This window comes from Lupinus angustifolius, chromosome LG11, assembly GCF_001865875.1.
Source record: "Lupinus angustifolius cultivar Tanjil chromosome LG11, LupAngTanjil_v1.0, whole genome shotgun sequence".
Lineage (NCBI taxonomy): Eukaryota > Viridiplantae > Streptophyta > Magnoliopsida > Fabales > Fabaceae > Lupinus > Lupinus angustifolius.
Genome location: NC_032019.1, coordinates 325,395 through 349,669, shown reverse-complemented (window position 1 = coordinate 349,669; position 24,275 = coordinate 325,395). Strand labels below are relative to the sequence as shown.

General features: G+C 34.9%; 5 protein-coding genes across 8 annotated transcripts; 1 reads left to right on the top strand and 4 right to left on the bottom strand.

Moving 5' to 3' along the window:
• LOC109361130 (serine/threonine-protein phosphatase PP-X isozyme 2-like) lies at window positions 398-4,927 on the bottom strand. 2 transcript variants are annotated; one of them, XM_019606454.1, is made up of 8 exons: window positions 4,621-4,927; window positions 3,832-3,984; window positions 2,996-3,058; window positions 2,769-2,854; window positions 1,789-1,864; window positions 1,437-1,705; window positions 1,281-1,359; window positions 398-735 (listed from the first exon to the last, which is right to left on the bottom strand). In XM_019606454.1, exons 1-8 carry the CDS (start codon window positions 4,759-4,761, stop codon window positions 685-687), a joined length of 918 nt encoding a protein of 305 aa, XP_019461999.1. In that variant the 5' UTR covers window positions 4,762-4,927; the 3' UTR covers window positions 398-684. The 2 variants fall into 2 exon arrangements, with proteins under 2 accessions (XP_019461999.1, XP_019462000.1); XM_019606455.1 differs by lacking the exon at window positions 4,621-4,927 and adding an exon at window positions 4,181-4,602.
• On the bottom strand, window positions 5,733-8,407 carry LOC109361091 (cell division protein FtsZ homolog 1, chloroplastic-like). Its single transcript, XM_019606411.1, has 6 exons — window positions 8,070-8,407; window positions 7,696-7,795; window positions 7,325-7,554; window positions 6,986-7,153; window positions 6,563-6,796; window positions 5,733-6,187 (listed from the first exon to the last, which is right to left on the bottom strand). Exons 1-6 carry the CDS (start codon window positions 8,328-8,330, stop codon window positions 5,918-5,920), a joined length of 1,263 nt encoding a protein of 420 aa, XP_019461956.1. The 5' UTR covers window positions 8,331-8,407; the 3' UTR covers window positions 5,733-5,917.
• LOC109361366 (fimbrin-1-like) lies at window positions 9,122-15,693 on the bottom strand. 2 transcript variants are annotated; one of them, XM_019606849.1, is made up of 15 exons: window positions 15,502-15,693; window positions 14,710-15,026; window positions 14,468-14,585; window positions 14,005-14,243; window positions 13,739-13,910; window positions 13,585-13,623; window positions 13,329-13,397; window positions 13,120-13,236; window positions 12,157-12,368; window positions 11,485-11,640; window positions 11,096-11,295; window positions 10,501-10,658; window positions 10,304-10,400; window positions 10,060-10,151; window positions 9,122-9,653 (listed from the first exon to the last, which is right to left on the bottom strand). In XM_019606849.1, exons 3-15 carry the CDS (start codon window positions 14,492-14,494, stop codon window positions 9,390-9,392), a joined length of 1,842 nt encoding a protein of 613 aa, XP_019462394.1. In that variant the 5' UTR covers window positions 14,495-14,585; window positions 14,710-15,026; window positions 15,502-15,693; the 3' UTR covers window positions 9,122-9,389. The 2 variants fall into 2 exon arrangements, with proteins under 2 accessions (XP_019462394.1, XP_019462393.1); XM_019606848.1 differs by having other exon boundaries at window positions 14,415-14,585; window positions 15,502-15,692.
• On the bottom strand, window positions 16,551-19,033 carry LOC109359254 (pentatricopeptide repeat-containing protein At4g39952, mitochondrial). The gene has a single exon (XM_019603846.1). The coding sequence runs from the start codon at window positions 18,981-18,983 to the stop codon at window positions 16,692-16,694; it is 2,292 nt and encodes a 763-aa protein (XP_019459391.1). The 5' UTR covers window positions 18,984-19,033; the 3' UTR covers window positions 16,551-16,691.
• On the top strand, window positions 19,560-23,246 carry LOC109360921 (bifunctional endo-1,4-beta-xylanase XylA-like). Of its 2 annotated transcripts, XM_019606139.1 has the most exons (4): window positions 19,560-19,991; window positions 20,762-22,317; window positions 22,373-22,440; window positions 23,034-23,145. In XM_019606139.1, exons 1-3 carry the CDS (start codon window positions 19,659-19,661, stop codon window positions 22,389-22,391), a joined length of 1,908 nt encoding a protein of 635 aa, XP_019461684.1. In that variant the 5' UTR covers window positions 19,560-19,658; the 3' UTR covers window positions 22,392-22,440; window positions 23,034-23,145. The 2 variants fall into 2 exon arrangements, with proteins under 2 accessions (XP_019461684.1, XP_019461683.1); XM_019606138.1 differs by having other exon boundaries at window positions 20,762-22,440; window positions 23,034-23,246.

The window sequence follows — 24,275 nt, the reverse complement described above, 5'->3', positions numbered from 1 at the left end:
GGAGGTTCCAACATACAATTTCACCTCATTTTCTTTCTGATTTTAATGTAAGTTATAGGTATGAAATAAAATTTGATTTTTAGATAATAACTTAATACAATGAAGAATACAAGAATGAATATTGCACATATCATGATCCCATATGTGTTTGCCTCTACGTGATTTTGAAAAAAGATATCATTAGGTAGTTCTATGCATTTGTGCCCTCATGCATTAAGATTTTCTGTTGACAATTGAACCTTGAAACTCAAGCAATGCAAGATTCCAGAACCAACCACCATGTATGAAATATGAGCAATAATACATCTACAAACACTACATAAATTGAAGATCATAAATTTTTATGGCTCAGAATCAGAAGGCTAATAAAAACTCCAGTGGTTTTTTTTCCACATACTATATATGCAAATGTTATTTTCCTTCTAAACCATATGTTCATCACAGATTCTGAATGAACAAGGTAAGAACCATATATTGCAAATCACAGACTAATTCACAATACTGCTATACTATTAAAGATGGATGGAGAAGACAGATACGGCGAGCAGGGATGCAGAACTGCAGCCTCCGGAACTGATAAATCATGAAATTGTCTTTCACTATTTCCTCCATCATCATCTCCTTGATGCAAGTCTCTCATTCACCAATTCAAGCATTTAAATCATAGAAACAAGGGAATCAACTTCAGAGGAAGTAATCTGGCGCTGGTTTCTTGAGAGGTGTCCCTCTTGATTCCTGTGTTTCATTGAAATTAGAAATTTTGAATAAGCAATGTGACAAATTTAAAGGATATCCCAGGGGTCATCTCAGTCCACAAATGATAAAAAAAAGAGGCTTCATAAAGCTCTTTCCTACATGAGAATCACGCTAACAAATGGTGATTCACGAGCAACTAGCTAACGGCATCACATGGCAAACGATTGACCCAAACGCGCATACGGGAGGGAATCATTGACTATAAAGGAGAGAGGCAGCCTACGTCTCTACAAAGTTCTAATTCTTTACTAACACTCATTTGACTTGAGATCAGACCCACAACGGAGAGGAGAGGAACTTCACCCTGTTCCGGCAAGGCACCTTCACCTTCCTGGAGCTTTGAAAGAACACACTTCACCCTAGGACATATTAGTGGTACATTCATTACTGCGTTAATCAATAGATTTGACACAAAGGGACTGAGGCTCATATTGCTACTATTTGAGGAAACCAGATTCCCTGTAGCTTAATCAATGTACTGGTGTTATAATGGTAATAAATATACAGTGGTTTTGCCTACAAACCTGTGGAGCAGCATCAAACACCCGGAACTGCTTATTAAGATTTCCATCCAACTCCAGAATTGCAGCTACATTACCACATCTGTAACAAAGATGAAAATCTCATACGTTGGAAACATCAATGCAAACAAAAAACAGACATTTCAAACAAAAACATACCTGTAGCAATAATTTGGAGCTGACCAAACAGTAACTATCTGGTTATTGAACATCCACTTATATCCTTCCATTACCAACTGATGAGCACGACATATATAGTCAATATTATTGGAGTGGTTAAAAGAAGTAACAACACTGCCACCAAATAAGAAACCAGCACCACGGGGACTCAGACCCCATCCATCCACGATATCTTCAGGATCTGACCATAGGAGGTCACACATAGCACCATCATGAGGTACTTCTTGCTTCCGATCAATAGTTCGTATCTAGGATACAAATAATAGATAATTTGTGTAATACCGCTGATGTATAATACTTCAGAGACAATAATTATGGAAGAATTCCTGACCTGATCCAATGTTGAAATGGCGGGAGAAAGACCACCATGAACACTGAAAATCTTGTTTTCAATTAGGGCGGACAAGCTGCAGTTTGTAGCCATTTAGTGAAGGAGTAAGTTAAATAAGTAAATCTGTAAATGCAATTAGGTTGTCTTATAAGCAACTTGATACATAATTTTTTCCCGGTCAAACCTCTAACTTTTTAGTTTTGGTTATTTATATTCAGTTATTAAACAAGGCTGTCCAGATAATCAGTCTATGATTTTGAGATCATCCACCCAAATCCCTAAAACCTTCCTTGTGGCTCCCAAAACCCTTCCTCCAAAATCCTTTGTTGGAAGCTCCTTTCTTCTCCATCCTTCAATTTCCAAAACTTGATTCTTGGTACTCTATCTTGGCCTTTTCTTTCCACTCAATTCTTAACCCTCAAATCCATGGTCAAAACTCTATATTGAGTTGTCAAGCTCTCTCCAAGTATGACTTTGCAGTTCAAGCAAAATATTCTATCTGATTTCCTTATAATAAAGAAATCGATTTGAGAACATGTCACCCCACTCTTATGTGATAAGATGCTCCTCCCTCCTCTTAAAATACGTGTTAACTACTGTAAAATAAAAAACTCGGGAGAAATCTAGAATAGCCTTATGTTTCGTATTTGTTTCCCCTATTCCATAACCCACATGAAAAGCTCTATATCCTCTAGTGTCCCTCCCCTACATGTCCATTGAGATCCCCTCCTAAGAAAATATTTTCTCCTAAAGGTATTCCTTGGACTACACCTTGCACATCCTCCTAAAATTTTATATAGTGGTGTTCCTTTAACCCTACATGTGGTACATAAACACTAATCACATTAAAGGTGTCTTTCTTTACCACAAACTATAGGGCTATGATACTATCTCCTTTTTATATCCAACACATATGAATGTATACAATCTTTTGATCTCTGTGATAAAAAATATATATTTTAACCTAGCAGAACACATACCTTAAGTAGTCAAATACATCAGTACAATATCTCCAAACATTAGTTGAACCATATTTTCGGAGGCACTCATCATAGAATCCATATACCTGTCAAGTGATGGATAATAAGTACTTTAAAGTAAAAAAATTGATGAGAAATATTCCAGTGTTCTTCTACCCTCATTTTTCTTTATTATACTTCATTTAAAATATTTACTTTTTTTTGTCCACTTCAGCTAATACACAAACCTGTGTGATCTGACGGCTTTCGTGATTCCCCCTAATAAGTGTTATCCGATCTGGGTACCTCACCTGATTGTATGTCATTGGTCAATCACAAAAAAATTAAGAAACTGAAACAAGCATCATAAATAACACAAAAAATTTGATTAGTTCAGCATCAAACAGAACTTAGTTAACAAAGTCATAATGACCTTTTTATTTTGTTATTCATTTTTCTCTTATTTGATAGAAGAAACATGAAGAAATAGAGAGAAGAACCAGGAATCCTCCTAAAAATAAGAAAATAACAAAATCTGGAAAACATAACAATCCATTTGCATCCCTTTACATAATATAGACAAAGGACTCCCTTAAAACCATGAGCATACACCCACAAAGAGTCTAAGAATAAAATTATGTATGTGAAAAAAGTAGAGGGAAGAATTCCAAAGCATTTTATACCCTTTTTTTAGCACCAAAGCCTCCTTTGGCATATTTTCAAGTTTGGTTAATCATATCATCCAACACAAAACTTGAAGAATTCATTCCAATAACAGAAAATTGTCTTTCCAAACAACAACATTGAAGTTTCACTCAAACTATATTCACCAATCACTAATCCGAGAGCTTTGAGACTATAAGACCCCATTTCAATGAGAATCATTGAGCATACTGACAAACATTTTTTTAAATTGCTACAAGCCTGCAAGAACTGATACAAATCTAATACACACTGAAAAGAATAAAATGAACATATGAACAATTACAAACAAAATCACAATTCAAGATGGCTATAAATAACATAACTATTAATTTTATCAGAAACAAAACATTGTAAGAGAAAAACAAAAAATCATTATTACCTTAAGAGCCAGAAGAAGCAAGAATGTTTCAACTGAATAATATCCTCTATCAACAAAATCCCCAAGGAATAAATAGTTTGTTTTGGGGCAGTCACCTCCTACTTTGAAAAGCTCTTTCATGTCATAAAACTGACCATGGATATCACCGCATATCTATGTGAAAGAATAAGACAACAAACAAGATAAAAAAATTGCAATACAATTAAAATCACAAGCAGACAGAATACCAAAATCATAATTAATGCAGCAGGCCAAATCCCAACTATGATTGTGAACAAACTAGGTACATGCACTTCACTGAAAACAAACAATGAGAATTTGATCTGAAATTCCATTACTAAATACTAACCATTCAACCAAACAACAAGGGGAATGAATCCTAGGGTTATTGTCCACTCCCTAAAAAAGGCCTTACAAAATTACTCCTTGTGTGTCCAGATAAGAATGGCATTGGGAAAAAAGCACAAAGCAATTTACTTTTGTAAGTTGTCGTGGAGCTAGACCTAACCAGTGCAATCAATTAAACATATTACACATAAAAAGGCAAAAAATATACCAAATCTCCATGAAAAAGTGGCACCAATCAATACAAAACACACCAATAATTTATCCATTACTTATGTGAAAGTAAAAAACATATTAAGCAGAGATAAATTGGCCAAGTTGGGAGAAATTCCCAGTGAAGTAAGAACACAAAAAAACAAGCTTTTGAACAAAATATGAAAACCCCAGAAGGTAAAACAGGTATATAAACAAAAGGGTTGGAGACAAAGGGATAAAGAGAGTAACCGTGACAGGGGCATCGACCCTTTGAACGTTACTCTCCTCAACGAGGATTTCGATGGCTTTGAGACAAAGGGATTTGACTTCAGACTCTTTCAATGGCTCACACTTCTTCAGCTGTTCTATCTGCCTATCTAGCTCTGACATCTTCTTCTTCTTTTCTTCTTCTTCTTATTCTTCTTCTACCTAACAATGAATCTCTAACTATCTATCTATGCATTACAATTTGCAATAATGAATAATAGTAATCGCAGTATTTGTTTGAGACCCTACTCATATTTGATATTTCACTCTGTTTTTTTCTACTTTTTAATTCTTCTTCACCTTCTATATCTTTTGTGCCTATTTGTGGTTGTCTTTATTCGGTGCTCTTTCTTTCATCAACTCTATATGGTATTTAAAAATTAGACTAGAATAATATTAGGGTTTTATAATGATTTATCGCTCATATATCTTTTTTTTATTTTTTTTATGTGTATCCTTGTATTAGAGGTAATAGCTAGGAATATTCATATGTATGTGAGACTAACTTTTTGCAGTGGGTATTTTTTATCCATAAGACTCGAACTCGAAACATTACTTAAGGGAAATCAAACATTATCATTTGAACCAACACTCATTAGTTCATATATCTATATTTAACTTTTATTGACTTATATGTATCAATTAAATAACTAATGACATATTTATTTCATAACTGCATTTGATTTCAACAATTTATGTAGTGATATATTGTTATTCTTAATAATGTATTTAATTGTGTTTTTGTAGTAATTTAGATAGAATAAGAGACTTATCTTATTCAAGAGACTTATCTTACCAAACACACTTACCCTCAAACTTTTTTTGGTACTACCAACAATTGTTGTTCTTAAGAATCAAACTTTTAATCATATAATCATTGTAGGAATCTAATAGAATCTTACACCACTAAACCAACACGTTGGTACACTCACCCATAAAAAAATTCTAAAACAGCCACAAATATAATTCATTTTAAAAGTTTCATCTCTTTATTTGTATATTGTTCACTCTAAGAGTGCATATCAATAATTCCTTCAAAATTTGGTTTTGAGCTACATGCACTTGCTATTTGTTACACCACACTATCTTTGTAATGAGTCAATACAATATCCAACTTCTTCAAGAAAAGAAAAATCTAAGTTTGAAAATAACAGTTCATATTAAAGGAGAAGTCCAGGGAAAGAAGATCATCTCAATAAATAAATTAAGCTTCGATATCATTACAAACTTAAATGACTGCACAGTAGAACAATGAAAAGGGTAAAAAAGAAGTCAGCAACTAAAAAAAGAGCTTTCGTGGGGTTGCTCTGGATTCAACTGTTGAAGGTGAATTTGAGGACTTGAGGGGAAGAGATATGGCCTTGTTTTCTTTGCCCTCTGCCACTTTATCAAGCAGCTTTGCAGCCCTTGGATCTGTTAGCAGCTTCTTCTGAAAAGACTGAGAGAAGCCTGTTGCAATGATAGTCACATGAATCTCCCCGGTGTAGCGATCATCGACAACAGCCCCAAATATAATATTAGCAGACGGATCGGCCAAGCTGGTCACCACCTACAAAAATTGCAAATGTTAAGAACATGGCAGAAAATGTAGAGGTGAAACCAGTGTAGTGTGTATCAATATTGCACATGTTTGTTTCAGATTATTTGTTGAAAAAATGCTGTTGCTTTCATTTTAAGCCAATGAAAGTCAAGGAATGCATGTTTAGAAAAAAATGAGGTACTTCAACAACTGTTTCCTACCTTCAAAAAACACTGAAAGAAAGAACCACGAAAGGTGGGTATTAAGATTATTTCAAAACTAATAATCAGATCATTTGAATATGGACCGAAGTCAGCAATTTGTTTCGAACAAATTCATGAGATCAAAGTGTAAAAGAAACAATGATGTGGCCCTTAAGCAAATACTGATAAAATCCTGAAATACCTGAGAAACCCTGTTCACTTCCTGCAGGGTAATGTCCCTTCCTCCAGTAATATTATACACTACCCCAGTAGCTGACTGAATAGACGATCCAATTAAAGGAGCCAAAGTAGCTTGTTCTGCTGCTTCTTCTGCTCGGTTTTTACCAGACGAAACACCCACTCCAAGCATTGCAGTTCCAGAGTCTTTCATCACAGCTTTTACATCAGCAAAATCCACATTTACAAGTCCAGGTATCTGCAAGAACACATAATAGTTCATACAGTCCCTATGATGGACTCAAAAGCACATGAGGAAAAAAGGAGGCAGATAATGGTTGAAGCCCTTTTGGTTCTCTCTTTCTTTGCAAATTGCAAGTTAAGGATCTAGAGTGATCAACTAGGGTATCAGGGTATGAACTTCAATTCCATTTGCAAATCAACTCACTGTTATAATGTCAGATATCCCCTGTACTCCTTGACGCAGAACATCATCCGCAAGACGGAAAGCATCCTGAAGAGGTGTCTGCTCATCAGCTATGTCAAGCAGACGATCATTTGGAATCACTATAAGTGTATCAACATTTTTCTGCAGCTTTTCAATTGCTTCATATGCCTGTGAAGAAAAGGTCAATGAAAAAATGACATCATTAACCATAGAATCATATCTGCTAGGATAACAAGCTATATAAATTACAAAGGAATAGAAGAAAAGACAGAAGTATTAAGTAAGACTAGAAGTATCTCAGTGATCACATTGTCAAATTAGGAAAGAGATGACACCTGCCTGCAAGGATCTTTTGCGACCTTCAAAACTAAAGGGATAGGTAACGACACCTACAGTCAAGTAACCTGCCTCTTTCGAAATTTGAGCCACAACTGGGGCAGCACCAGACCCAGTTCCCCCACCCATTCCGGCTGTTATAAAAACTAAATCAGATCCTTTAAGAGCATTAGCAATGGCTTCTTTTGATTCCTCCGCAGCTTGTTCTCCCAAAAGTGGATTCCCACCAGTACCTGCATCTCTATCAATTAATTTGAATCAAAGGTGGCTCCAAAATTTCTAAATGTCCTCAATAAAGTTAGTAGAAAATCAAAGGGAAGCTACACAAATAAATAACATCATAATAGTAGACGCGTTCGAGGAGAGTGCCTGACCTAATCCACGAGTCAAAAGTTCTCCAATTTTAATAGGGTTCTCAGCAGCGGAATGTAACAGTGCTTGAGCATCAGTGTTAATTGCATAGAAGTCCACACCCTGATCGAAAATGCATCAAAATTTAACATTAGTGTTCCACTTAGTAGCAATGTAAAACACAAAACATGCCACATGCTAAAACATTCAGACAAAAAATGTATAAATAAGTAAATCCAAAAAAAGGTCAACCACAACAAAAACAGTACTCAAGAAACAAAAAGCAAAGCACCAAAACATAACAAAATTCTAAATTGGGCACCAAACATGATACCCAATTGAGGTATAAGCACGAGGGTGAAGTAAAAAAAACAACTTGAATGAAAAAAGCGGGTACCTGTAAACCACTACCGATCATGCGATTAACGGCATTGTTGCCACCGCCACCTATTCCGACAACCTTAATATTGGCGTTGTCGACATACGCAAAGGAGCACCTGACGGAGCCGAAAGAGCGGCGCGTGAGAGAAGTTCTGGGGTTGAGAGAAAGAGAGGTTGTGAGAGGAAAGAGTGAAGGTTTATGATAGATAGAAGAATAAGAAGAAGAAGAAGAAGATAAGAAAAATTCATTTGAGTTTGTGAGTGGAACCATTTTCATTCCCAATTTTCCTTTATCCTTATTCCTCTTATGTTCTCTCTCTCTCTCTATCTCTATCAGTGTTTTCGTTAATTAGGGTTTTCTACCAAAATGCAAATTTCGAATGATTATCTTCAAATATGTGTGGATGACGTCACAGTTGATTTTAATGGATGCAAAAAACTATACATTCCTTCTCCACTCTCTTATTTTAATATTTTTTATCCTTGATCATAAAGTATTAAAAGTTTGAAAATTTTATATTAAAAAAATGTATGATAATAAGTATTAAAAATATATGCTTTGAATTGAAAATAGTACAAAAGAAGAATCAAAGTAACTATAACAAATAAATAATTTGATACCCATATAAGATTGAGAATATTCAGAAGCAAAGATAGGTTTGGCGAGCTATCTTTGATTATTTTCAGTTGTAATATGGTGATTAAAACTTTTTGATGTAAGAGGAAGAAAAAAACTTATCTACTAACATTCATATTGAATCATTAACAAAATAAACAAATGAATATTGTATAAAAGTATTAACTATGTATAAAAAAATTATAGATGAATAATGTATAGATATTATACTCAAGTTCTATATAACTAATTAAAATGAAATTTTTATGTAAAAGTACCGATAATAAAAGAATATACAATTCATCACATTTGTATTACTTTTTGTGAAGAAATAATGACGATTAAAATGAATAATAAATATATTTTCCATCCTGCCATATCTTATAAGGAGTATATATGTTCTCCTAAAAAATATATTGAAATGACAAAATGCAAAACAAGTTGGAATCTGCTTACAGAAGAATTGTTGAAAAAGTTAAGATACACTTATTCATCTCTAAAGAACAATATATTTTTATACACATTATTCACATCTATTCCCTACAAGGCTTACTTTACACACTTAACTTGTTGGAAATTAAGACCATAATAGAGATTTTTCTTGAGCATTGTTATAATTTCCACCTCTACCAAAATAAAATAAAATGAAATGATACTACTCTCATGTTGTGAATGAAAGCATTGCAAAATGTAAACTAGGCTCATATATATAATAACCCCTCATAGCTCATCTCCAACTAGAACACCTTCAGAGGACACTGATATGTCAGAGGTGGCATCATCAACACTTATGTTGGAGAATTCACCACCTACGGAGTAACTACTTTCGTCTTCACCGTAAACTGATGGTGCTGGCGATGCTTCTGGTGTCGTAGTAGTAGCGGTACCAGCAGGTGAAGGAAATGGATCTGTATCTTCTGTTTGTTGTTGAAGGCTCCAATACATTATACTTGCTGTAAGAGTCAGAATCATCTTCTGATTAACCTGCCATAAGATCAATAAAGAATCAACCATTTTATTAAAAAAACTCCTTTGGGATTATACAAAATAAGGACACTATATGCAATTACTTTATCATTCAATGCCTTTATTATTTAGCATTAGGAGGATATGGAGAAGTATTTTTTAGGAGTATATAGCAAAACTCCTACTGATATATTAATGAAGCACACCGGTGGAAGTGTTTATTGCCACTTCTTTCTAACTAAATTCTTAGCTTTTTCATAAAATGACCTTTACTTGTGAGTGAATCTGTTAGATTCAAATATCTATTTACTAAAGAATATTTTGGGAAAATGAGAATATAGTTAGTTGAAAATTAGTAATAAACTTAACAGTGGTGCCGAACGAGTAGAGATCTGGAGAGGATCTCAACCGGTGCCAAACATACCTCCATAATATCGTCAGGTAACAAAAAGATGGAACAACCAAGCTTTCGTGCAACACTGATTATGTAGGTAGCATTCAACCTCTTTTCGTCATCTGTAATTTCAATAACAAAAGAGTAAGGCAATAACCCAATTCAATCTACAAGTTAAACATTAACAACAACAACAACAACAAAGCTATTTAACATATTATACAAAGAACTTGTTTAGCTAAGTGTAGTACAAAGCAAATGCAAGGAATCATGCCTTTTTCACCCTTGGTGACAAGGTTCCAATTGACAACTCTAGGCTCCACAGCACTGAGAAGCTCAAGAAAAAAGAGTCCATTTGATAAGTTCTTATCCTGTACATGAAAACATAACATCGAAAATTGTGTCACCAAAAAACCATCATTTTAGTTTTACTATTGTTGGGAGCTTTTAACATAAATTTCTAGTCAAGACCTTGAAACTCTCTATGTGAGACGTTCTGCCGGTGCTATTCACTTTTCTGTTTGCCCATTTGAGGATATCAGCATCACTTATCTCCCTTCCTTGGGAGTGAGATCTCAATTTTTTCAACAGTTGAAGCATTGTGAATCTCATCAATTGCCACAATAAAGCTGCAAAAAATAAAAAACATGAGATTTTAAACTACGAAGCATTATGAACAGAAAGTTTCTTTGCTGCAGTATGCAATACTGTTAAGTGCAATATAGATTATTGTCAGAGAACTCAGGTTGGCAACAAAGTAAAAGTAACTGCTCTTATCAGGACTTGAAAAAACAACAGTTATATCAATTAATCTGTCCTGAAAAGCAATAGATCCTATATGTCGAAATTCAAAGATAGAAATGGAGAGGAAGGCACCGGAAAGTGTTAAATAGTAAATATTGTCACAAGACCAATTTCCATCTACGTAACGTGCGTTAAACTCACAAATAGAAAGCTAAAACTGACAGAATTTGAGAAGAGAAATAAAAATTTAAAGAAAAAAGCAAATTATGTCCATAACATTAAGTATGGAAGGGTGGAAGGTACATTGAGATGTAGGGATTACCAAGAATGAGCTTCTTATTTCCTTGAACAATGTCATTACCAGCTACGTTGACTAGTGAGAATCTCAGTTGTTTACCAATTTTTACAACCTGGTTGCAGTTCTCCACTTTTCTGAACGGCATCCTAATCGGAGGTTTTGTTGCATGATTCCAGTTAACCGACCCAGGAAACATCTTGTCTAGCACTTCTAAAAGTATCCATCTATTTTCAAAAGAAAATTAAAATAAATAAAACACTATAAAAACTTAGTGAATTTGTAAATTAGATTGGATATCACAAATAGATGAGTATGTGCCTGTGGCTAATGCAGTGAGAAAATGGGTGGATAAATATGTAAGGTTTTTGATTATGACAAACGAATTGATGTAGTTTAACAGAAGGAACACATACCCATTTCTGACATCCTCAAATACATTATATACGTATGTAGAAATTCCAAGACTATTGATCCACAACCGGAAGCATCTCTCTTCTCTAGATGTTTGCACATCATCTGTCATCATCGTAGCAAAGGACACCTTTTTAGTGTCTGTAGATAAGCCACTCCTGCATTGTGTATGACCCTAATTAACCAACTAGAGAACTTACAAAGAAAGAAGATACAGAAATAAATATACAAAGTGCTGCTAAACCAAACTATTTTCTGAAGAGTAAGAAAATGACTATGGTTCGTCTTGGCAAATCTTAAACTAGTTTGTAATGTCCAAATAAAAAGTAAAACATTTGATCGTTCATATTGAGAAGAAACTCAATATTGTGTGTGTATGTCTATGTGACTTCATGTATAAAAACACATGTCATAAGTACTTCAAGATAACCAATCAATTAAAATGCCTGACTTCTACAAGGATTACTACTCAGAAACATGATAATAACAATTCAACAATCAAGCCTTAAGTCTCACTAGGCGAGTTTGGCTGATAATAACGATAACATCACTAATACTAATTCGAAAAAGGGGATCTTCTACTAAAGAACAGTGTGCATGCATGTATACATTTACTTAAATTGTCAAATTGTCGCCATAAGAATAAATAAGTGGTTCATTTCCCCATTTCATACCTGTGATGAAACAACTGTGCGACAAATGCAAGATTCAGATTTGAGGAACCCTCTATGATGTCCCTTGCCGACAAGTATCTTTTGCAGCCAATTCTCTCTGCATGGTCAAGAACCAGATTTGCCCTTTCATAGGCGTCCTTGGTATCCAGGGTTGCTGGACTGCTATGCTCAGGAGCAAGGACATTAAGCAGATAAGCATAAGCCTCTCCATCCTGTACGAATCAACATAGGGAAGAAACAAACATAAGAAATAATTGGAAGATAATTTTTTTCCTCAGTAATCATCCTCTTAAAAGCTTAAGTTCATTTTTTTCCTTTCTGAAGTATATGTACCGAAAGCCACATCTCAGGCTGTAGTGTGTGTACAGATATATCACATATGGACTTGAGTGTATGTATTGCATATATTCATATTTGCATGCTCATTTCCCAACCCTAAGAACACAGGACTACGACATATAAATATGTGACAATTCATACTTAATATTAATGTATATCTTGACCCTTTATGAATAGGTAACAACATTTTTCAGACAATATGCAGTATACAATGTACACTCAACCCTTATATGTTGTAAGCAGAAAGTCAATTGTTTACAGTATACCTCTTCTATGACATTTTTACTATGCAAGTTTAAACTGAAAGCAAACTATTTAACATGCTTCAGAGTCTAAAAAATAAAATAATAAAAAGTAATTTCAATATTATTTAAAATTTAAGAATATATTGATTCTATTAATAATCATATGCTTTAGACCTTCCTATAATAAGAAAAAATATTATAGAATAAACCAAATTTTAGATTCTTTAAAACTCACTTTCTTGAATTACACTTATCCACAATTAGTTGTACTCCAGGTATACAGGTATAGTTACAAAAAAAACATATTAATATACTAGCCAATCCAATATAAAGCATCATTCTTTAATCATTAAATGTTACTAAAGAAGTGGCAACATACCTTAACATCAGAAGAAAAGTTTTTGACAGTTTTCTGGTAACCTCCTCTCTGGATATGAAAATTCATCCATTTTAGTAGCACCTTTTCAGGGGACAAACTAAGAAGCTCTTCAATATCCTGAGACAACAAAAAAATTAAAGAAAAAATGCAACAATTTTAATTGGAACGAAAGTAAAAATTAAAGAAGAAAAAAGTGTCCATTTCATTACCTGGCTGTCATCGACCAATTCCACAAGCTGAGGTGTCTTCTTAAGGTTGAGATCTGCCAAAAGTTGGATCTGAAATTTCCAAGATGGTGTTGATTAAAAGAAGAGAATGACTAAGTTATCGTTTCAAAAACCGAAAGATCTAGTAGGTCAACGAAACAAATAATGATAATCTCAGCAATTAGCACACAGGCGAATAGAGATAACTGAACTAAAAATAAATGAATGCTAATATGAAGTTGGAAGTTCGAACACTTACCTTTATGATTTGGGAAATCAACCCTAGAACAAGATGAGGCTGAAACAAAAAAGCAACCAAACAATAATGTCATATAGACCGAAGATTAAGAACCTAAATATCTCAATTAAATGTCAATAAAAGATTATAGGTAGCTCAGATTGCTACAACTTACTCTTCCTTCAACTAAGTCTTGTGCGCCAATGTTAACCACTGTGCAGCCAATAGCCTTGGCAGAATTGAGGCATAAAGTATGGTTATCATTCCTCTGCCAAAGACTGAGATTCCGTTTGGTATTGATTGCTCGTTCATCTATAGTCCCAGGCACAGCAACATTGATAAGCTTACTGCATTAAGCATGACATTTATCAAAGGCAGCCCAAGTTAAAACTTGTACACACATAACTAATAAAGCAAAATTCATTAGACCCTGCTTAATACCACAGAAGAACACCATCCTTTGCAAGATCAAAAAGATCATTTGTAGCCGGGTCAAGAGGAAGAAATTGCTTCAGAAATGGATCGTCACCGAGGTAGCTGTTTATGTGAGCAACATAACAAGCTTGTTCTGAATCACTGATTGTGTGAAGAAGGGTAGTCACACTCTCCTTAAGGAATGATGAAGAGTGCCTTCTACCATCTTGTTTCTCTGTAGCTTGGCTTTGCAAATTCAAATATGCCTGCATGAAAAAATACAATAAATTGAAAGGTTGCATCCATTATGTAACATGCATTTATATTTACATGGAAAATATACTCCTTTAATTTAAACATAGGATCCATCTATTGCAACTTCACAATGTGGAAAAGTTTATCAACTACATTATAGACATTACTTCACTAATACTAACCCTTAAGAAGGCTTCAAAATCAATATCATTGGTCACGTTATCATCTGACTCACCCAAGATACCTCTAATCTCATCTTCATTGTATGTGTCTCTGAATTCCTTTAGCTTCACCATCAAATGTGGCAAATCACCCATTGTAACGTTACCATTCTGATCCTTTAAAGTGACGAACTACAACAAAATAAAGAAGGGCTCACATAGGTCACAGACACAAAACATATAAAATACCAAATTAAAAAGAATAATGAAATTGAAGCACAATGTTCAATGTAAGGAAGAAATTAAATGAACTCACTTTGGATTTCAATCTGCGAAGTTCAACCTGCATGAACTGGCTATTGAGCCATTGATCGGAGACGACAACACCCTCAAAATTTGACATCTTGGTGAATCACTAAAGCTACAAATTGTATCCCCAAACAACAAAGTTCCGCAGAAAAGTTTAAAATATTTTTGAAGGGAACAATTTGTAGTATTGTGCTCATCAACAACCTAAACTAATGCCAGATACAAATTTTTACACTGTCAAATTGAATATAAGTACCAAATCTCTCTAAAAAACAAGTACAGAGTGGTTTAGTTCCTGGAATTCACCAACCTGTCCAACGTTATCTGACAAAACATAAACAGAAAGGATAAACTAAATAAGGAAAACAGGACAAGGATAACAGAAACGGGTAAAAAGAAAATAAACGGGAATTTGTTAGATTATTTATTATTATTCAAAAGAAGACAAAATCAACATTCAAAAAAGGCAATGCCATAAAAAAGAAAAGGGTATCACATGTATTCATATTTATATTTTAAATACTCATAGTTTTCGGTCTTTCACAATGCCTAGAAAACAATGAAGCCTATGTAGTTTCAACAGTGAATAAACAAAGAAAAACTCAATTGGGTAAGAATGAGATGAAGAAAAGAGCAGAACTTGATAGGAATAAGATTGAAGGAAAACAAGTAGAGTAAGAACTCAAATAAGCAGAAGTCCAAGTAGAGTTAGAGTACTATATAAATATTTGACTGTTTTAAGGGACTTAGGGTGATAAATGAATCGGTGAGATAGAGTAATAATAATGAGGACACATACCTATACATAAATGAGATATGCATCTCCATCATCATCATCATCAAGTTTCAATGGCTTATTTTTTGAATGTAAACTAAGATGGAGAAGAGAGAGAGAGAGAGAGAGAAATGTGGAAAGAGAGAAAGAATGGAATTTTCTAAATGGGGTGGCAAAGTGAGAGAAGAAGAAGCAATAACAAGAAGAAGAAACAGGTGTTTATTGTTTTTTTGGTCTTTCAAGTGCGTGCGTGAGTTAACTTGTACAAAAAAGCAAAGACTTTTGTTTTTTTATTTGGCGCGTGGGATTAACCGCGGGAGTATGAGAAGTTGTTGTTGTAGTAGTTGTATTGTATTCATCACACACGTTGTTGTAGATGTGGTTGAGGTTGTGGTGTATAATATTTTTGGTGTTTTTCTACAACTAACTTTAATTACGTGGTGGGCTATGTCAATGTGTGTTGTTTAAATAAAAAATTTCCATCAATCACAAACTAATGATAAATAAATGTAGTGATATAATTTATAGGACAACAAATATGTTCTACACCCTTCCCATCATCATTCCTCTCATCATTATTACAATTTAATTCAATATTATACCAAATTCCACTCTACACAAATTTCTTTTAAAAACCATAATTTAACTTCACATGTAACAGATGGTGTGCCTAAAATTATTTTAATACATTTTAAACCACTTAATACGACTTATTTCCAATACTTAAATAGTTAAGAATAGGATATGTCAACTTAACTTGTTTTATGCATGTATTCTAAAGTCAGGATTAAATCCAACCTATTAATGTGTCATTGACTAAACTTCAAGGTACAACCTAGTTAATAGTTTAACATGTCTTCCAAACTTATTTCAGATGTTTATTATTCAATACCACTTATAAATATATTTTTACATTCTCTTCACATTTAGTATTATATATTAAAATAAAATTATGAATTATAATTATACATATACATATAATATTTATTTATATATACTAGTGTTTTGACAATTAATTGGGGAACTTTAACCGATGGGGATCACCAGTCCTCGATGGTGTCCCATTCTCTGTCCCAAGCCAATCATATACTAACATGTCGATAAAATAAAAAATTTAAAAATAAAAAGTAATAAAATCCTCTGATTAGCTTGGGACATGTCATATGGGAGAGATTATTTCCATCCAACTTTAACATGAAACAAAGCCATTTATCTCAGAGTAAGCTCCAAGCAGCTTTCTTTCCCATTGAACACCTCTCTTTCATTGTCCTTCTTGCATTTTCTGCTTCTTCCCACCTCCCAATTGAGCTATACATATTGGCCATCATTATATAGTATCCGTCATTTTCTGGTTCAGAATCAATAGCATACTTGGCAACTCTTATTCCCATCTCAATTTGATTGTATGTTTTACAAGCGCTTAACAAAGCGCCCCACACACCACCATCTGGTGAAACAGGCATGGATAGGACCAAAGCTTCCGCCTCTTGCAGATTACCGGACCTTCCTAAAAGATCGACCATACAAGTGTAGTGTTTTAAATCAGGTTTAACAGAATAGCTCTGCATTTTAGAAAACAAGTTTTTCCCTTCATCGACAAGCCCTCCATGGGCACATGCTGAGAGAAGAGCAAGAAAAGTAATTCCATTTGGCTTAACATTTGATTTCTCCATATGTTGAAATATATCGACAGAAGATACTGCATATCCGTTCATTCCATAACCTGAAATCATTGCATTCCAGCAAATTACATCCTTTTCTTTCATCGAGTCAAATACTTTTCTTGATTTTTCTAGCTGCCCACACTTAGCGTACATATCAATCAATGCTGTGCCAAGAGGTAAGTTGAGCTTAAAACCTCCTTCACTTATGTAGCGGTGAACTTTTTCCCCTTTCTCTAGAGACGCAAGGTGAGAACAAGCTGACAGCACTATCACAAATGTAGCTGTATTAGGCTTCTGGTCTTCCAAAATCATTTTATTAAATAAATTTATAGCCTCTTCATGATACTGATCAAGAATATGACATGAAATCAGAGTGTTCCATGAGATAACGTCCCTCCCATGCCTGTTAAATATACTCTGAGCAAAGACCATCTTACCACATTTTCCATACATCTCTATGAGTGAATTGGTGACTGAAACATTATCATCCATAAAACCTTTTATCACATTGCAATGGATTGACTTTCCTAAATTGGTTGCACCTAACCGGGCACATGAAGCAATTGCTGAAACTACACTGATTGAATCAGAATGAAGACCTAAATATTGCATCTCCCTGAAGAGTTCAATACACTCCAAGTTCTTGCCAACTTTACCATATCCAAAAACCATAAAGTTCCAGCACTCCATGTTCTGTTGACACCTGTTGAAAAGCCTCTCCGCGAAACTTAACATTCCAAACTTGCAGTACATAAACAACAATGAATTATGAACTTTCTCATCAGCGGCATAATGTCTCCGTATAATTATTCCATGAAATGCTTTCCCCTCAGCTACAAGATTTATGGAATTACCAAAACCTGAAAGGATGCAACCAACAACAATTCCATCTGGGTATATTTGGTTGTCCAGCATTTCCCAAAAATACCTCACAGATTCACTCATCATCCCAGACCTCGCATAAACACCAATAAGTGATGTCCATGACAGAAGGTCTTTGTCAATTACTTCACAAAAGGATTGATAAGCTTCTTGGGTTACCCCGCATTTGCAATACATTGACAAAATGGAAGACTGTACAACCTTTGAATATCCAATCCCACTTTTGATCACAAAACCATGCAAACACCTGCCTTCATAAAGAGCACCAAGGTTCCCACAAGCTAGAAACCCACCCTCCAACGTTCTAGAATTCGGCCTCTCATCAACCTCACCAACCCTATGCATCTCACAAACACACTCCAAGCCCTTCTCACTCTCCCCGTTTTGAACATAACCAATGACAAGGGCAGTCCAAGCAACCACATCTCTGACAGGCATTTCATCAAACACCAAAAGGGCATCACCCATTCGACCACACCTAAAATACAACGACACAAAAGAAGACCCCACCACATCAAAAAGGCCAGTTTTTGAAGCCAACCCATGAAGGGTCATGCCATGATGAATCAACCCCATGTTAGCACAGGCGGTAGCAACAATGGGTATGGTGAAATGGTTAGGGAGAAAATTAGAAGTACGCATTTGGGAGTAAAAGGAGAGAAGTTGAGGGAAGAGGGAGCGAGAGGAGAGGGATTTGAGGAGGGAGTTATAGAGGAAGGTGTCTTTGGAAGGAAGAGAGTGAAAAATGGAGAAAATGGGGTGATGGTGGAAATGGAGAGAGTCATAGAGAGAGATGAGTTTAGAGGCAATGAAGAGGTTGGTGGAGAAGCCAGTGGTGAGAGTGAGTGCATGAAATTGAAGAAGGGAATGGGTTGAAGTGATGTGGTTTGAGAGTGAGATGAGTTGAACATGATCAATGCGAGTCAGAGTAGAATAAGAGTGTTTCAACAGAATGCTCATAATCACCTCGTTTCTCAACGATTATGGAAGCAACACATGCACATAATGGACTGCCACAACCCATAAATGCTTCACTCATTCCATATATGTTTTTTTTATATCTGTATCCCAAAAGTATAGTTCCCTCTCCATATAAATATATTGACACATAAATAAAAGAAAAATTTAAAAACAAAAAATAATAAAATATAGCATTTTGATTGGCTTGAAATATGAAATAAGATACTCTTTAGGATATGTGATATCTGTCCCTACCAAAAATATTCTTTCGTGATAAGAAACTAATCATTTAGAAATACATTCATTCCAACAAGTATCGTTCACAACCTTTATTAATAGTTCGAGACCTAATTTAAGAGGACAAATGGAACATTATATTATAAACCAATCATTAATAAATTAATAAAATACAACCTCTTCATAAAAAATAAATATTTATTATTTTTATTTCCCATAATAACTAGTTGTTTCTCGTGGATCAAGTGAGATATGAATGAGATGAGTAAATATTAACCATGAAATCTAACACTGAATAATAAAAAATATGATATAAAGTGACATATTTAATATTTAATAGTATTGAGTCTCCTTCTTAGACAGACGAGAGTGAAAGAGAGAAAGAAGAGGAGGTTGTATCTATCAGTGATTGAAACAAAGCGCAAAACGCAAAACACAATGTCGTTTGAGATACCAATAGATGAGATAAAGCAATTACAGATCTCACTCCGAAAACAAGCCAATCTGTCATGGTATCAACCACCTCAAAACGACCACCGTTTCGTTCTCCCAAAGCTTCCTTCGATTTCTGAAACCCTAACTCAGCTTGATCCTTCTCCGCATTACCTTCGATGCAAGAATTGCAATGGCAGACTCCTCCGCGGGTTGCATTCATCTATCTGCGTCTTTTGTGGGACCCACCCTCATAAGGATCTTCCTCCTGATCCAATCAAGTTTAAGGATGCGTTAGGGTATCGATGGTTACTGGAATCGCTAAACCTCCATGGATCGGTAAATTTAAATCTCATCGCTTTGGAACATTCTTAATCAAATTATGGTTATTAGCTTTTTTGAATTTGGAAATGGGTCATGCTATTTTGATACAGTGTTATCCAATGTTACTTTTATTTTGTTTGTGATTGGGTGAGAGACACCTTAGAGTTTACAAAACATGATTTTTCATGAATTTGAATTTGAGTTTGTAGTGAACTGGTTTATTTTTGAATGTTTTATTGTAAAATCAAGTTTTGTAGGAAAATTAGTGTACAAGTTTCAACCGAAGTCTAAGCTAATTGCTATCAAATGAGATACTAGAAGCTCCAAACAGACAATAATTAAATCGAGAAGACCCTGTTAAAGGGAAAAGCTAACACCTATTGTTTCTATTCATAATTTTCAATCCTGAGACATTGATTAAGGTGGATTAAGCTCCTTGCCACTCGGATTGCTGCTTTATTTGTGAAGTGTGAATTTGAAATTTTGGTTGTGTGAATTTTTTTCCTTTTGAAATCATTGGTAACAATAGATGTAATGATATCTGTTTTTTTTTTGGAAATCACTTTGGAGTCCAACTAATTTGAGTTGAGCCGAAAAGGCCCATTGAAAGGGAAATACTCACAATACCTATTTTTTTCTCTATTCACAATAATCAATCTCGAGAACTTGCTTCAGGAGAATTGAGTTCGTTGCCTCCTTTTTAATTTTGATGGTTTGATACGTCAGGTTATGATTTTTTTGGTATGCTGTATTGGAGTGTTAACTTTGTACACATTGTTTTGCAGGAGATGGTGGCACCATTGATGGAAGAAAATGCATCAAACAGAGGGAAGAGTGATTCAAAGGATGAGATTCCCTTATCTGAACTACTAGACTTGGAAATTAGATGGCCTTCTGAGGCTGAGAGAACTCCACAAGGTGGTAATTCTGATTCAGCAGCATTCCAGGGGAAAAGCCTGTTGAATTTGACTGGGGTTGATATTGAAAGTTTTTTTTATCGAAGGGAACCTGATTTTGATGTGCCTGAACAGAACTTGGGTTCTGGAAGAGAAATGGGTACTGCTTTAGATAATGCTTTCCAAGCTAATGAAAATCTTAGTTTGTTTCAGAGTGTTCAAGCATCGGAAGCGGCTACGGGGTCTGCAAAAGATCAGAGTGGTGATTTCTTTTCTGGTTGGGATGCCAACTTTAAGTCCGCTGGTCCGGTTCATGAAGGGTCTAAATCATTTTATCCTTATAAAGTTGATTTCGATACGGTATCTGGGTCCTGGACAAGTTCTGTTGGTGTAAAGAAGAGTGATGAATCGAATCCTTCTGCGTCAACTGAAAGTGATTGGTTTGAGGCTGATAGATGGATAACTTCCAACTTAGAGGTACCTAGCCAGACCGGGAAATCAGAATCAACCATAAATATCAGTGGTACAAAAACAGAAGAAACTGCCAATGTTTCTTCTACTGGAAATTCTGTCTGGATGCAAGATGACCAATGGCAAGGGAGCAATAACAAGGTAACTGGTACTGTGGCTTCTGATCAAGCCGATGATTCATTTGATGATGCATGGGATGATTTTACTGGCTCAGCTAGTGTACAAGATTCTGCTAGTATTATATCCAGCTTAAAGATAACTGGGCAGATCGGAAAGTCAGAAAATACTGCTGATCTTGACCAATGGCAAGGAAGCAATAACAATGCAACTAATACCACTGGTGCACAGGAAGCTGTTGATTCATTTGATGTGTGGAATGATTTCACTGGCACAGCTGGTACACAATATTCTTCTAATAATGCTTCCAACACTGAGGTAACTGGTCAAGCGGGGAAGCTTGAATGGGCCAAGGTTCCTAATAATACAAAAACAGCTGAAAGTGCTACTGGTTCATCTACAAATTTTGACTGGATGCAAGATAATCAATGGAATAGTAACAAGGCAACTAGTATTATGACCAACAATGATTTAGATGATTCGTTTGATGAATGGAATGATTTTGCTGGCTCTGCTGTTACACAAAACCCTTCCAGCAGCATTTCCAACTCTGACATAAATGACCAGATTGGGAAATCTGAAATTACTACTGATCTAAATAAGACAAAAACGGCAGAGGGTGCTAATAATCCTTCTGCTGAAAGTTTTGCTTGGATGCAAGATGACCACCAGTGGCAACTTAGCAATAACAAAACAGATACTGTGACTATTAATGAAGTTGCTGGTTCATTTGATGTTTGGAATGACCTTTCTAGCTTGGCCACGACACAAGATCCTTCCAGCAATGTTTGGAAACAAACTCCAAATCAGGCTTCTGCTGAACAGACCTCTGAAACAAATTTGCTTAGCTCGTCGAACAACTCACATGATTTCGATTTTAGTGGACTTTCGCAACATGATTTATTTTCAGGGCAGTCCAATAGTCCAGTGAGTTCTCTTGCAGCAACCAATGCACACCCTGCAACTGCTTCTTCAAACAGGTATGTTTATATTATGCCAGTCGTGTTATTTTGCTTTCGAAAAATATGCATAATTGAATTCAACTTGGTGAGTGCATTTCCAAAACCTTTAGGGTTTTCCGTTTGCAACTGTATCCTCCCCAGTAGGTGAGAAACTAATATCTTTTGATACTGTTTAGACAATTGAAATTCTCAATTCAAAATTTCAAAGGTGGGCAAAGGGTATCCATTGTTAATAAGGGTTCTCGCATTGCATGTGGCAAGTCAAAAATGGTTTGCATCTTACAAGTGAATGGGACAAAGGATATGGGAATAGAGGGTGATTCCATTTATACTTATCTTTTATTAAAAGAGTTTAAAATCTATGCACTGATGGTGTAAAGTTTTTTACACTATCAGCACATCATACACCATTGATTTGCTACAGTGTAAAAAATCTTTACACTGTTAGTGTATACATATTAAATCTTTATTAAAATTTCAATGATCCTTCCTAGTTCCTTCTGTTACTCTTGTGTACCTTGAAAGCACTAGAGAACTTGGTATCCGATCTTTGATTGTGACATTTTTTGTACTCTAAAAATATAAATTTATGGCATTTGTTACATTTTCAGTGTTGCTGATGTGGATGCCACGAGAGGAAACTCTAGAGGCGATGCTTCTACTGCAAAAGTTGATGCAGAAACTTTGATGTCACAGATGCATGATCTCTCCTTTATGCTAGAGAGCAATCTTTCAATTCCCCCGAAATAAATTAAAATGCCAAACTGGTTCTTTTTAAGAAATATTTTTTATAGACAATGTATTCTTATTTTTCTTACCCGTTATCCAGAATGTGTGGAGTACACAAATCATAGGGGGCAAATTTAGTCATTAAGCAAATCAGGGAGATCGCATACCCCAGATGGTGTCTCACTTTATGTCTCAAGTTAATCAGAGTACTCCGTTTTATTACTTTTTGCTTTTAAATTTTTTATTTTATTCACATGTTAATATATGATTGGTTTGGGATAAGGAACGAGACACCGACAAGTGATCCCTATCTCAACCTACAGAGTTAAACATTGAGAACTAAATAGGTCCCAATTCTAAAATCACAGCAATAAGATAGCAATGGAGCATGACCATAAAGTAATTGCTGAGGCTTTTATCAACCATTTTAAAGGGATGTTGGCTTCATCAAATGCTTATGTTACTCCCATTGATGATGTTGCAATATCAAGGGTCTCACTTTGACAATGGAAGATGCACTATTTTCAATTGTACTCCCTCCATTCCTTCACTTGTCATTTATTTTAAATTGTTCATATTTATTGTTTCAAAATTCAAGACAGTATTAATTGTTTTTTTTATCAATTATATCCTTGCTCATTATTATGAAGAGATAGAAAATAATTGTGAACTAAAGTGGGGAGAGGAATTGAGGTATAATAATTTTGTGGAAAATTTAGGATGCTGCTTATAAAGATATGAAAGAAAAGAAGAGAGTAGCGTGGTTACAATAGAAGATTGTTTTGAAGAAATTATAGACCTAGCGATCACGTTTGTTGTCTCACAATTTGTGTTATTCTATATGCTATAAGTTTGTGATTGGTCAGAATAATACTTAATAATTAAATTTTAACTTAAATATATTTTTTCTGATCAGAGATGTGTACCCATAGACTTATTGCTTTCTTAAACACCAAATCAACTTAAACTTCATTCTCATACCAAAGAGTCATTATCTCAATTTATTTTCAACATCAATATTTGTTATGAAATGAGGTTCATTTCTTCCATGAGTCAATTCATACTGGATCATCGCCGTGATTGGAATTAATGTCAAAAATATAAATATGACTTATGTGAAAGGA

Excerpts from the sequence above, each read along its gene's own strand:
- LOC109361130 (XM_019606454.1), bottom strand. The coding sequence starts at position 4,761 with ATGTCAGAGCTAGATAGGCAGATAGAACAGCTGAAGAAGTGTGAGCCA. Across the intron at positions 3,059-3,831 it reads TGCTTCTTCTGGCTCTTAAG|GTGAGGTACCCAGATCGGAT; the intron begins GTAATAATGATT and ends ACATACAATCAG. Across the intron at positions 2,855-2,995 it reads AAAGCCGTCAGATCACACAG|GTATATGGATTCTATGATGA; the intron begins GTTTGTGTATTA and ends ATCACTTGACAG.
- LOC109361091 (XM_019606411.1), bottom strand. The coding sequence starts at position 8,330 with ATGAAAATGGTTCCACTCACAAACTCAAATGAATTTTTCTTATCTTCT. Across the intron at positions 7,796-8,069 it reads TGATCGGTAGTGGTTTACAG|GGTGTGGACTTCTATGCAAT; the intron begins GTACCCGCTTTT and ends ATTTTCGATCAG. Across the intron at positions 7,555-7,695 it reads ACTTTTGACTCGTGGATTAG|GTACTGGTGGGAATCCACTT; the intron begins GTCAGGCACTCT and ends ATAGAGATGCAG.
- LOC109361366 (XM_019606848.1), bottom strand. The coding sequence starts at position 14,796 with ATGTCAAATTTTGAGGGTGTTGTCGTCTCCGATCAATGGCTCAATAGC. Across the intron at positions 13,911-14,004 it reads AAGGATGGTGTTCTTCTGTG|TAAGCTTATCAATGTTGCTG; the intron begins GTATTAAGCAGG and ends TGCTTAATGCAG. Across the intron at positions 10,401-10,500 it reads CTCACATAGAGAGTTTCAAG|GATAAGAACTTATCAAATGG; the intron begins GTCTTGACTAGA and ends TTTCATGTACAG.
- LOC109359254 (XM_019603846.1), bottom strand. The coding sequence starts at position 18,983 with ATGAGCATTCTGTTGAAACACTCTTATTCTACTCTGACTCGCATTGAT.
- LOC109360921 (XM_019606138.1), top strand. The coding sequence starts at position 19,659 with ATGTCGTTTGAGATACCAATAGATGAGATAAAGCAATTACAGATCTCA. Across the intron at positions 19,992-20,761 it reads CGCTAAACCTCCATGGATCG|GAGATGGTGGCACCATTGAT; the intron begins GTAAATTTAAAT and ends ATTGTTTTGCAG. Across the intron at positions 22,441-23,033 it reads GCAACTGCTTCTTCAAACAG|TGTTGCTGATGTGGATGCCA; the intron begins GTATGTTTATAT and ends TTACATTTTCAG.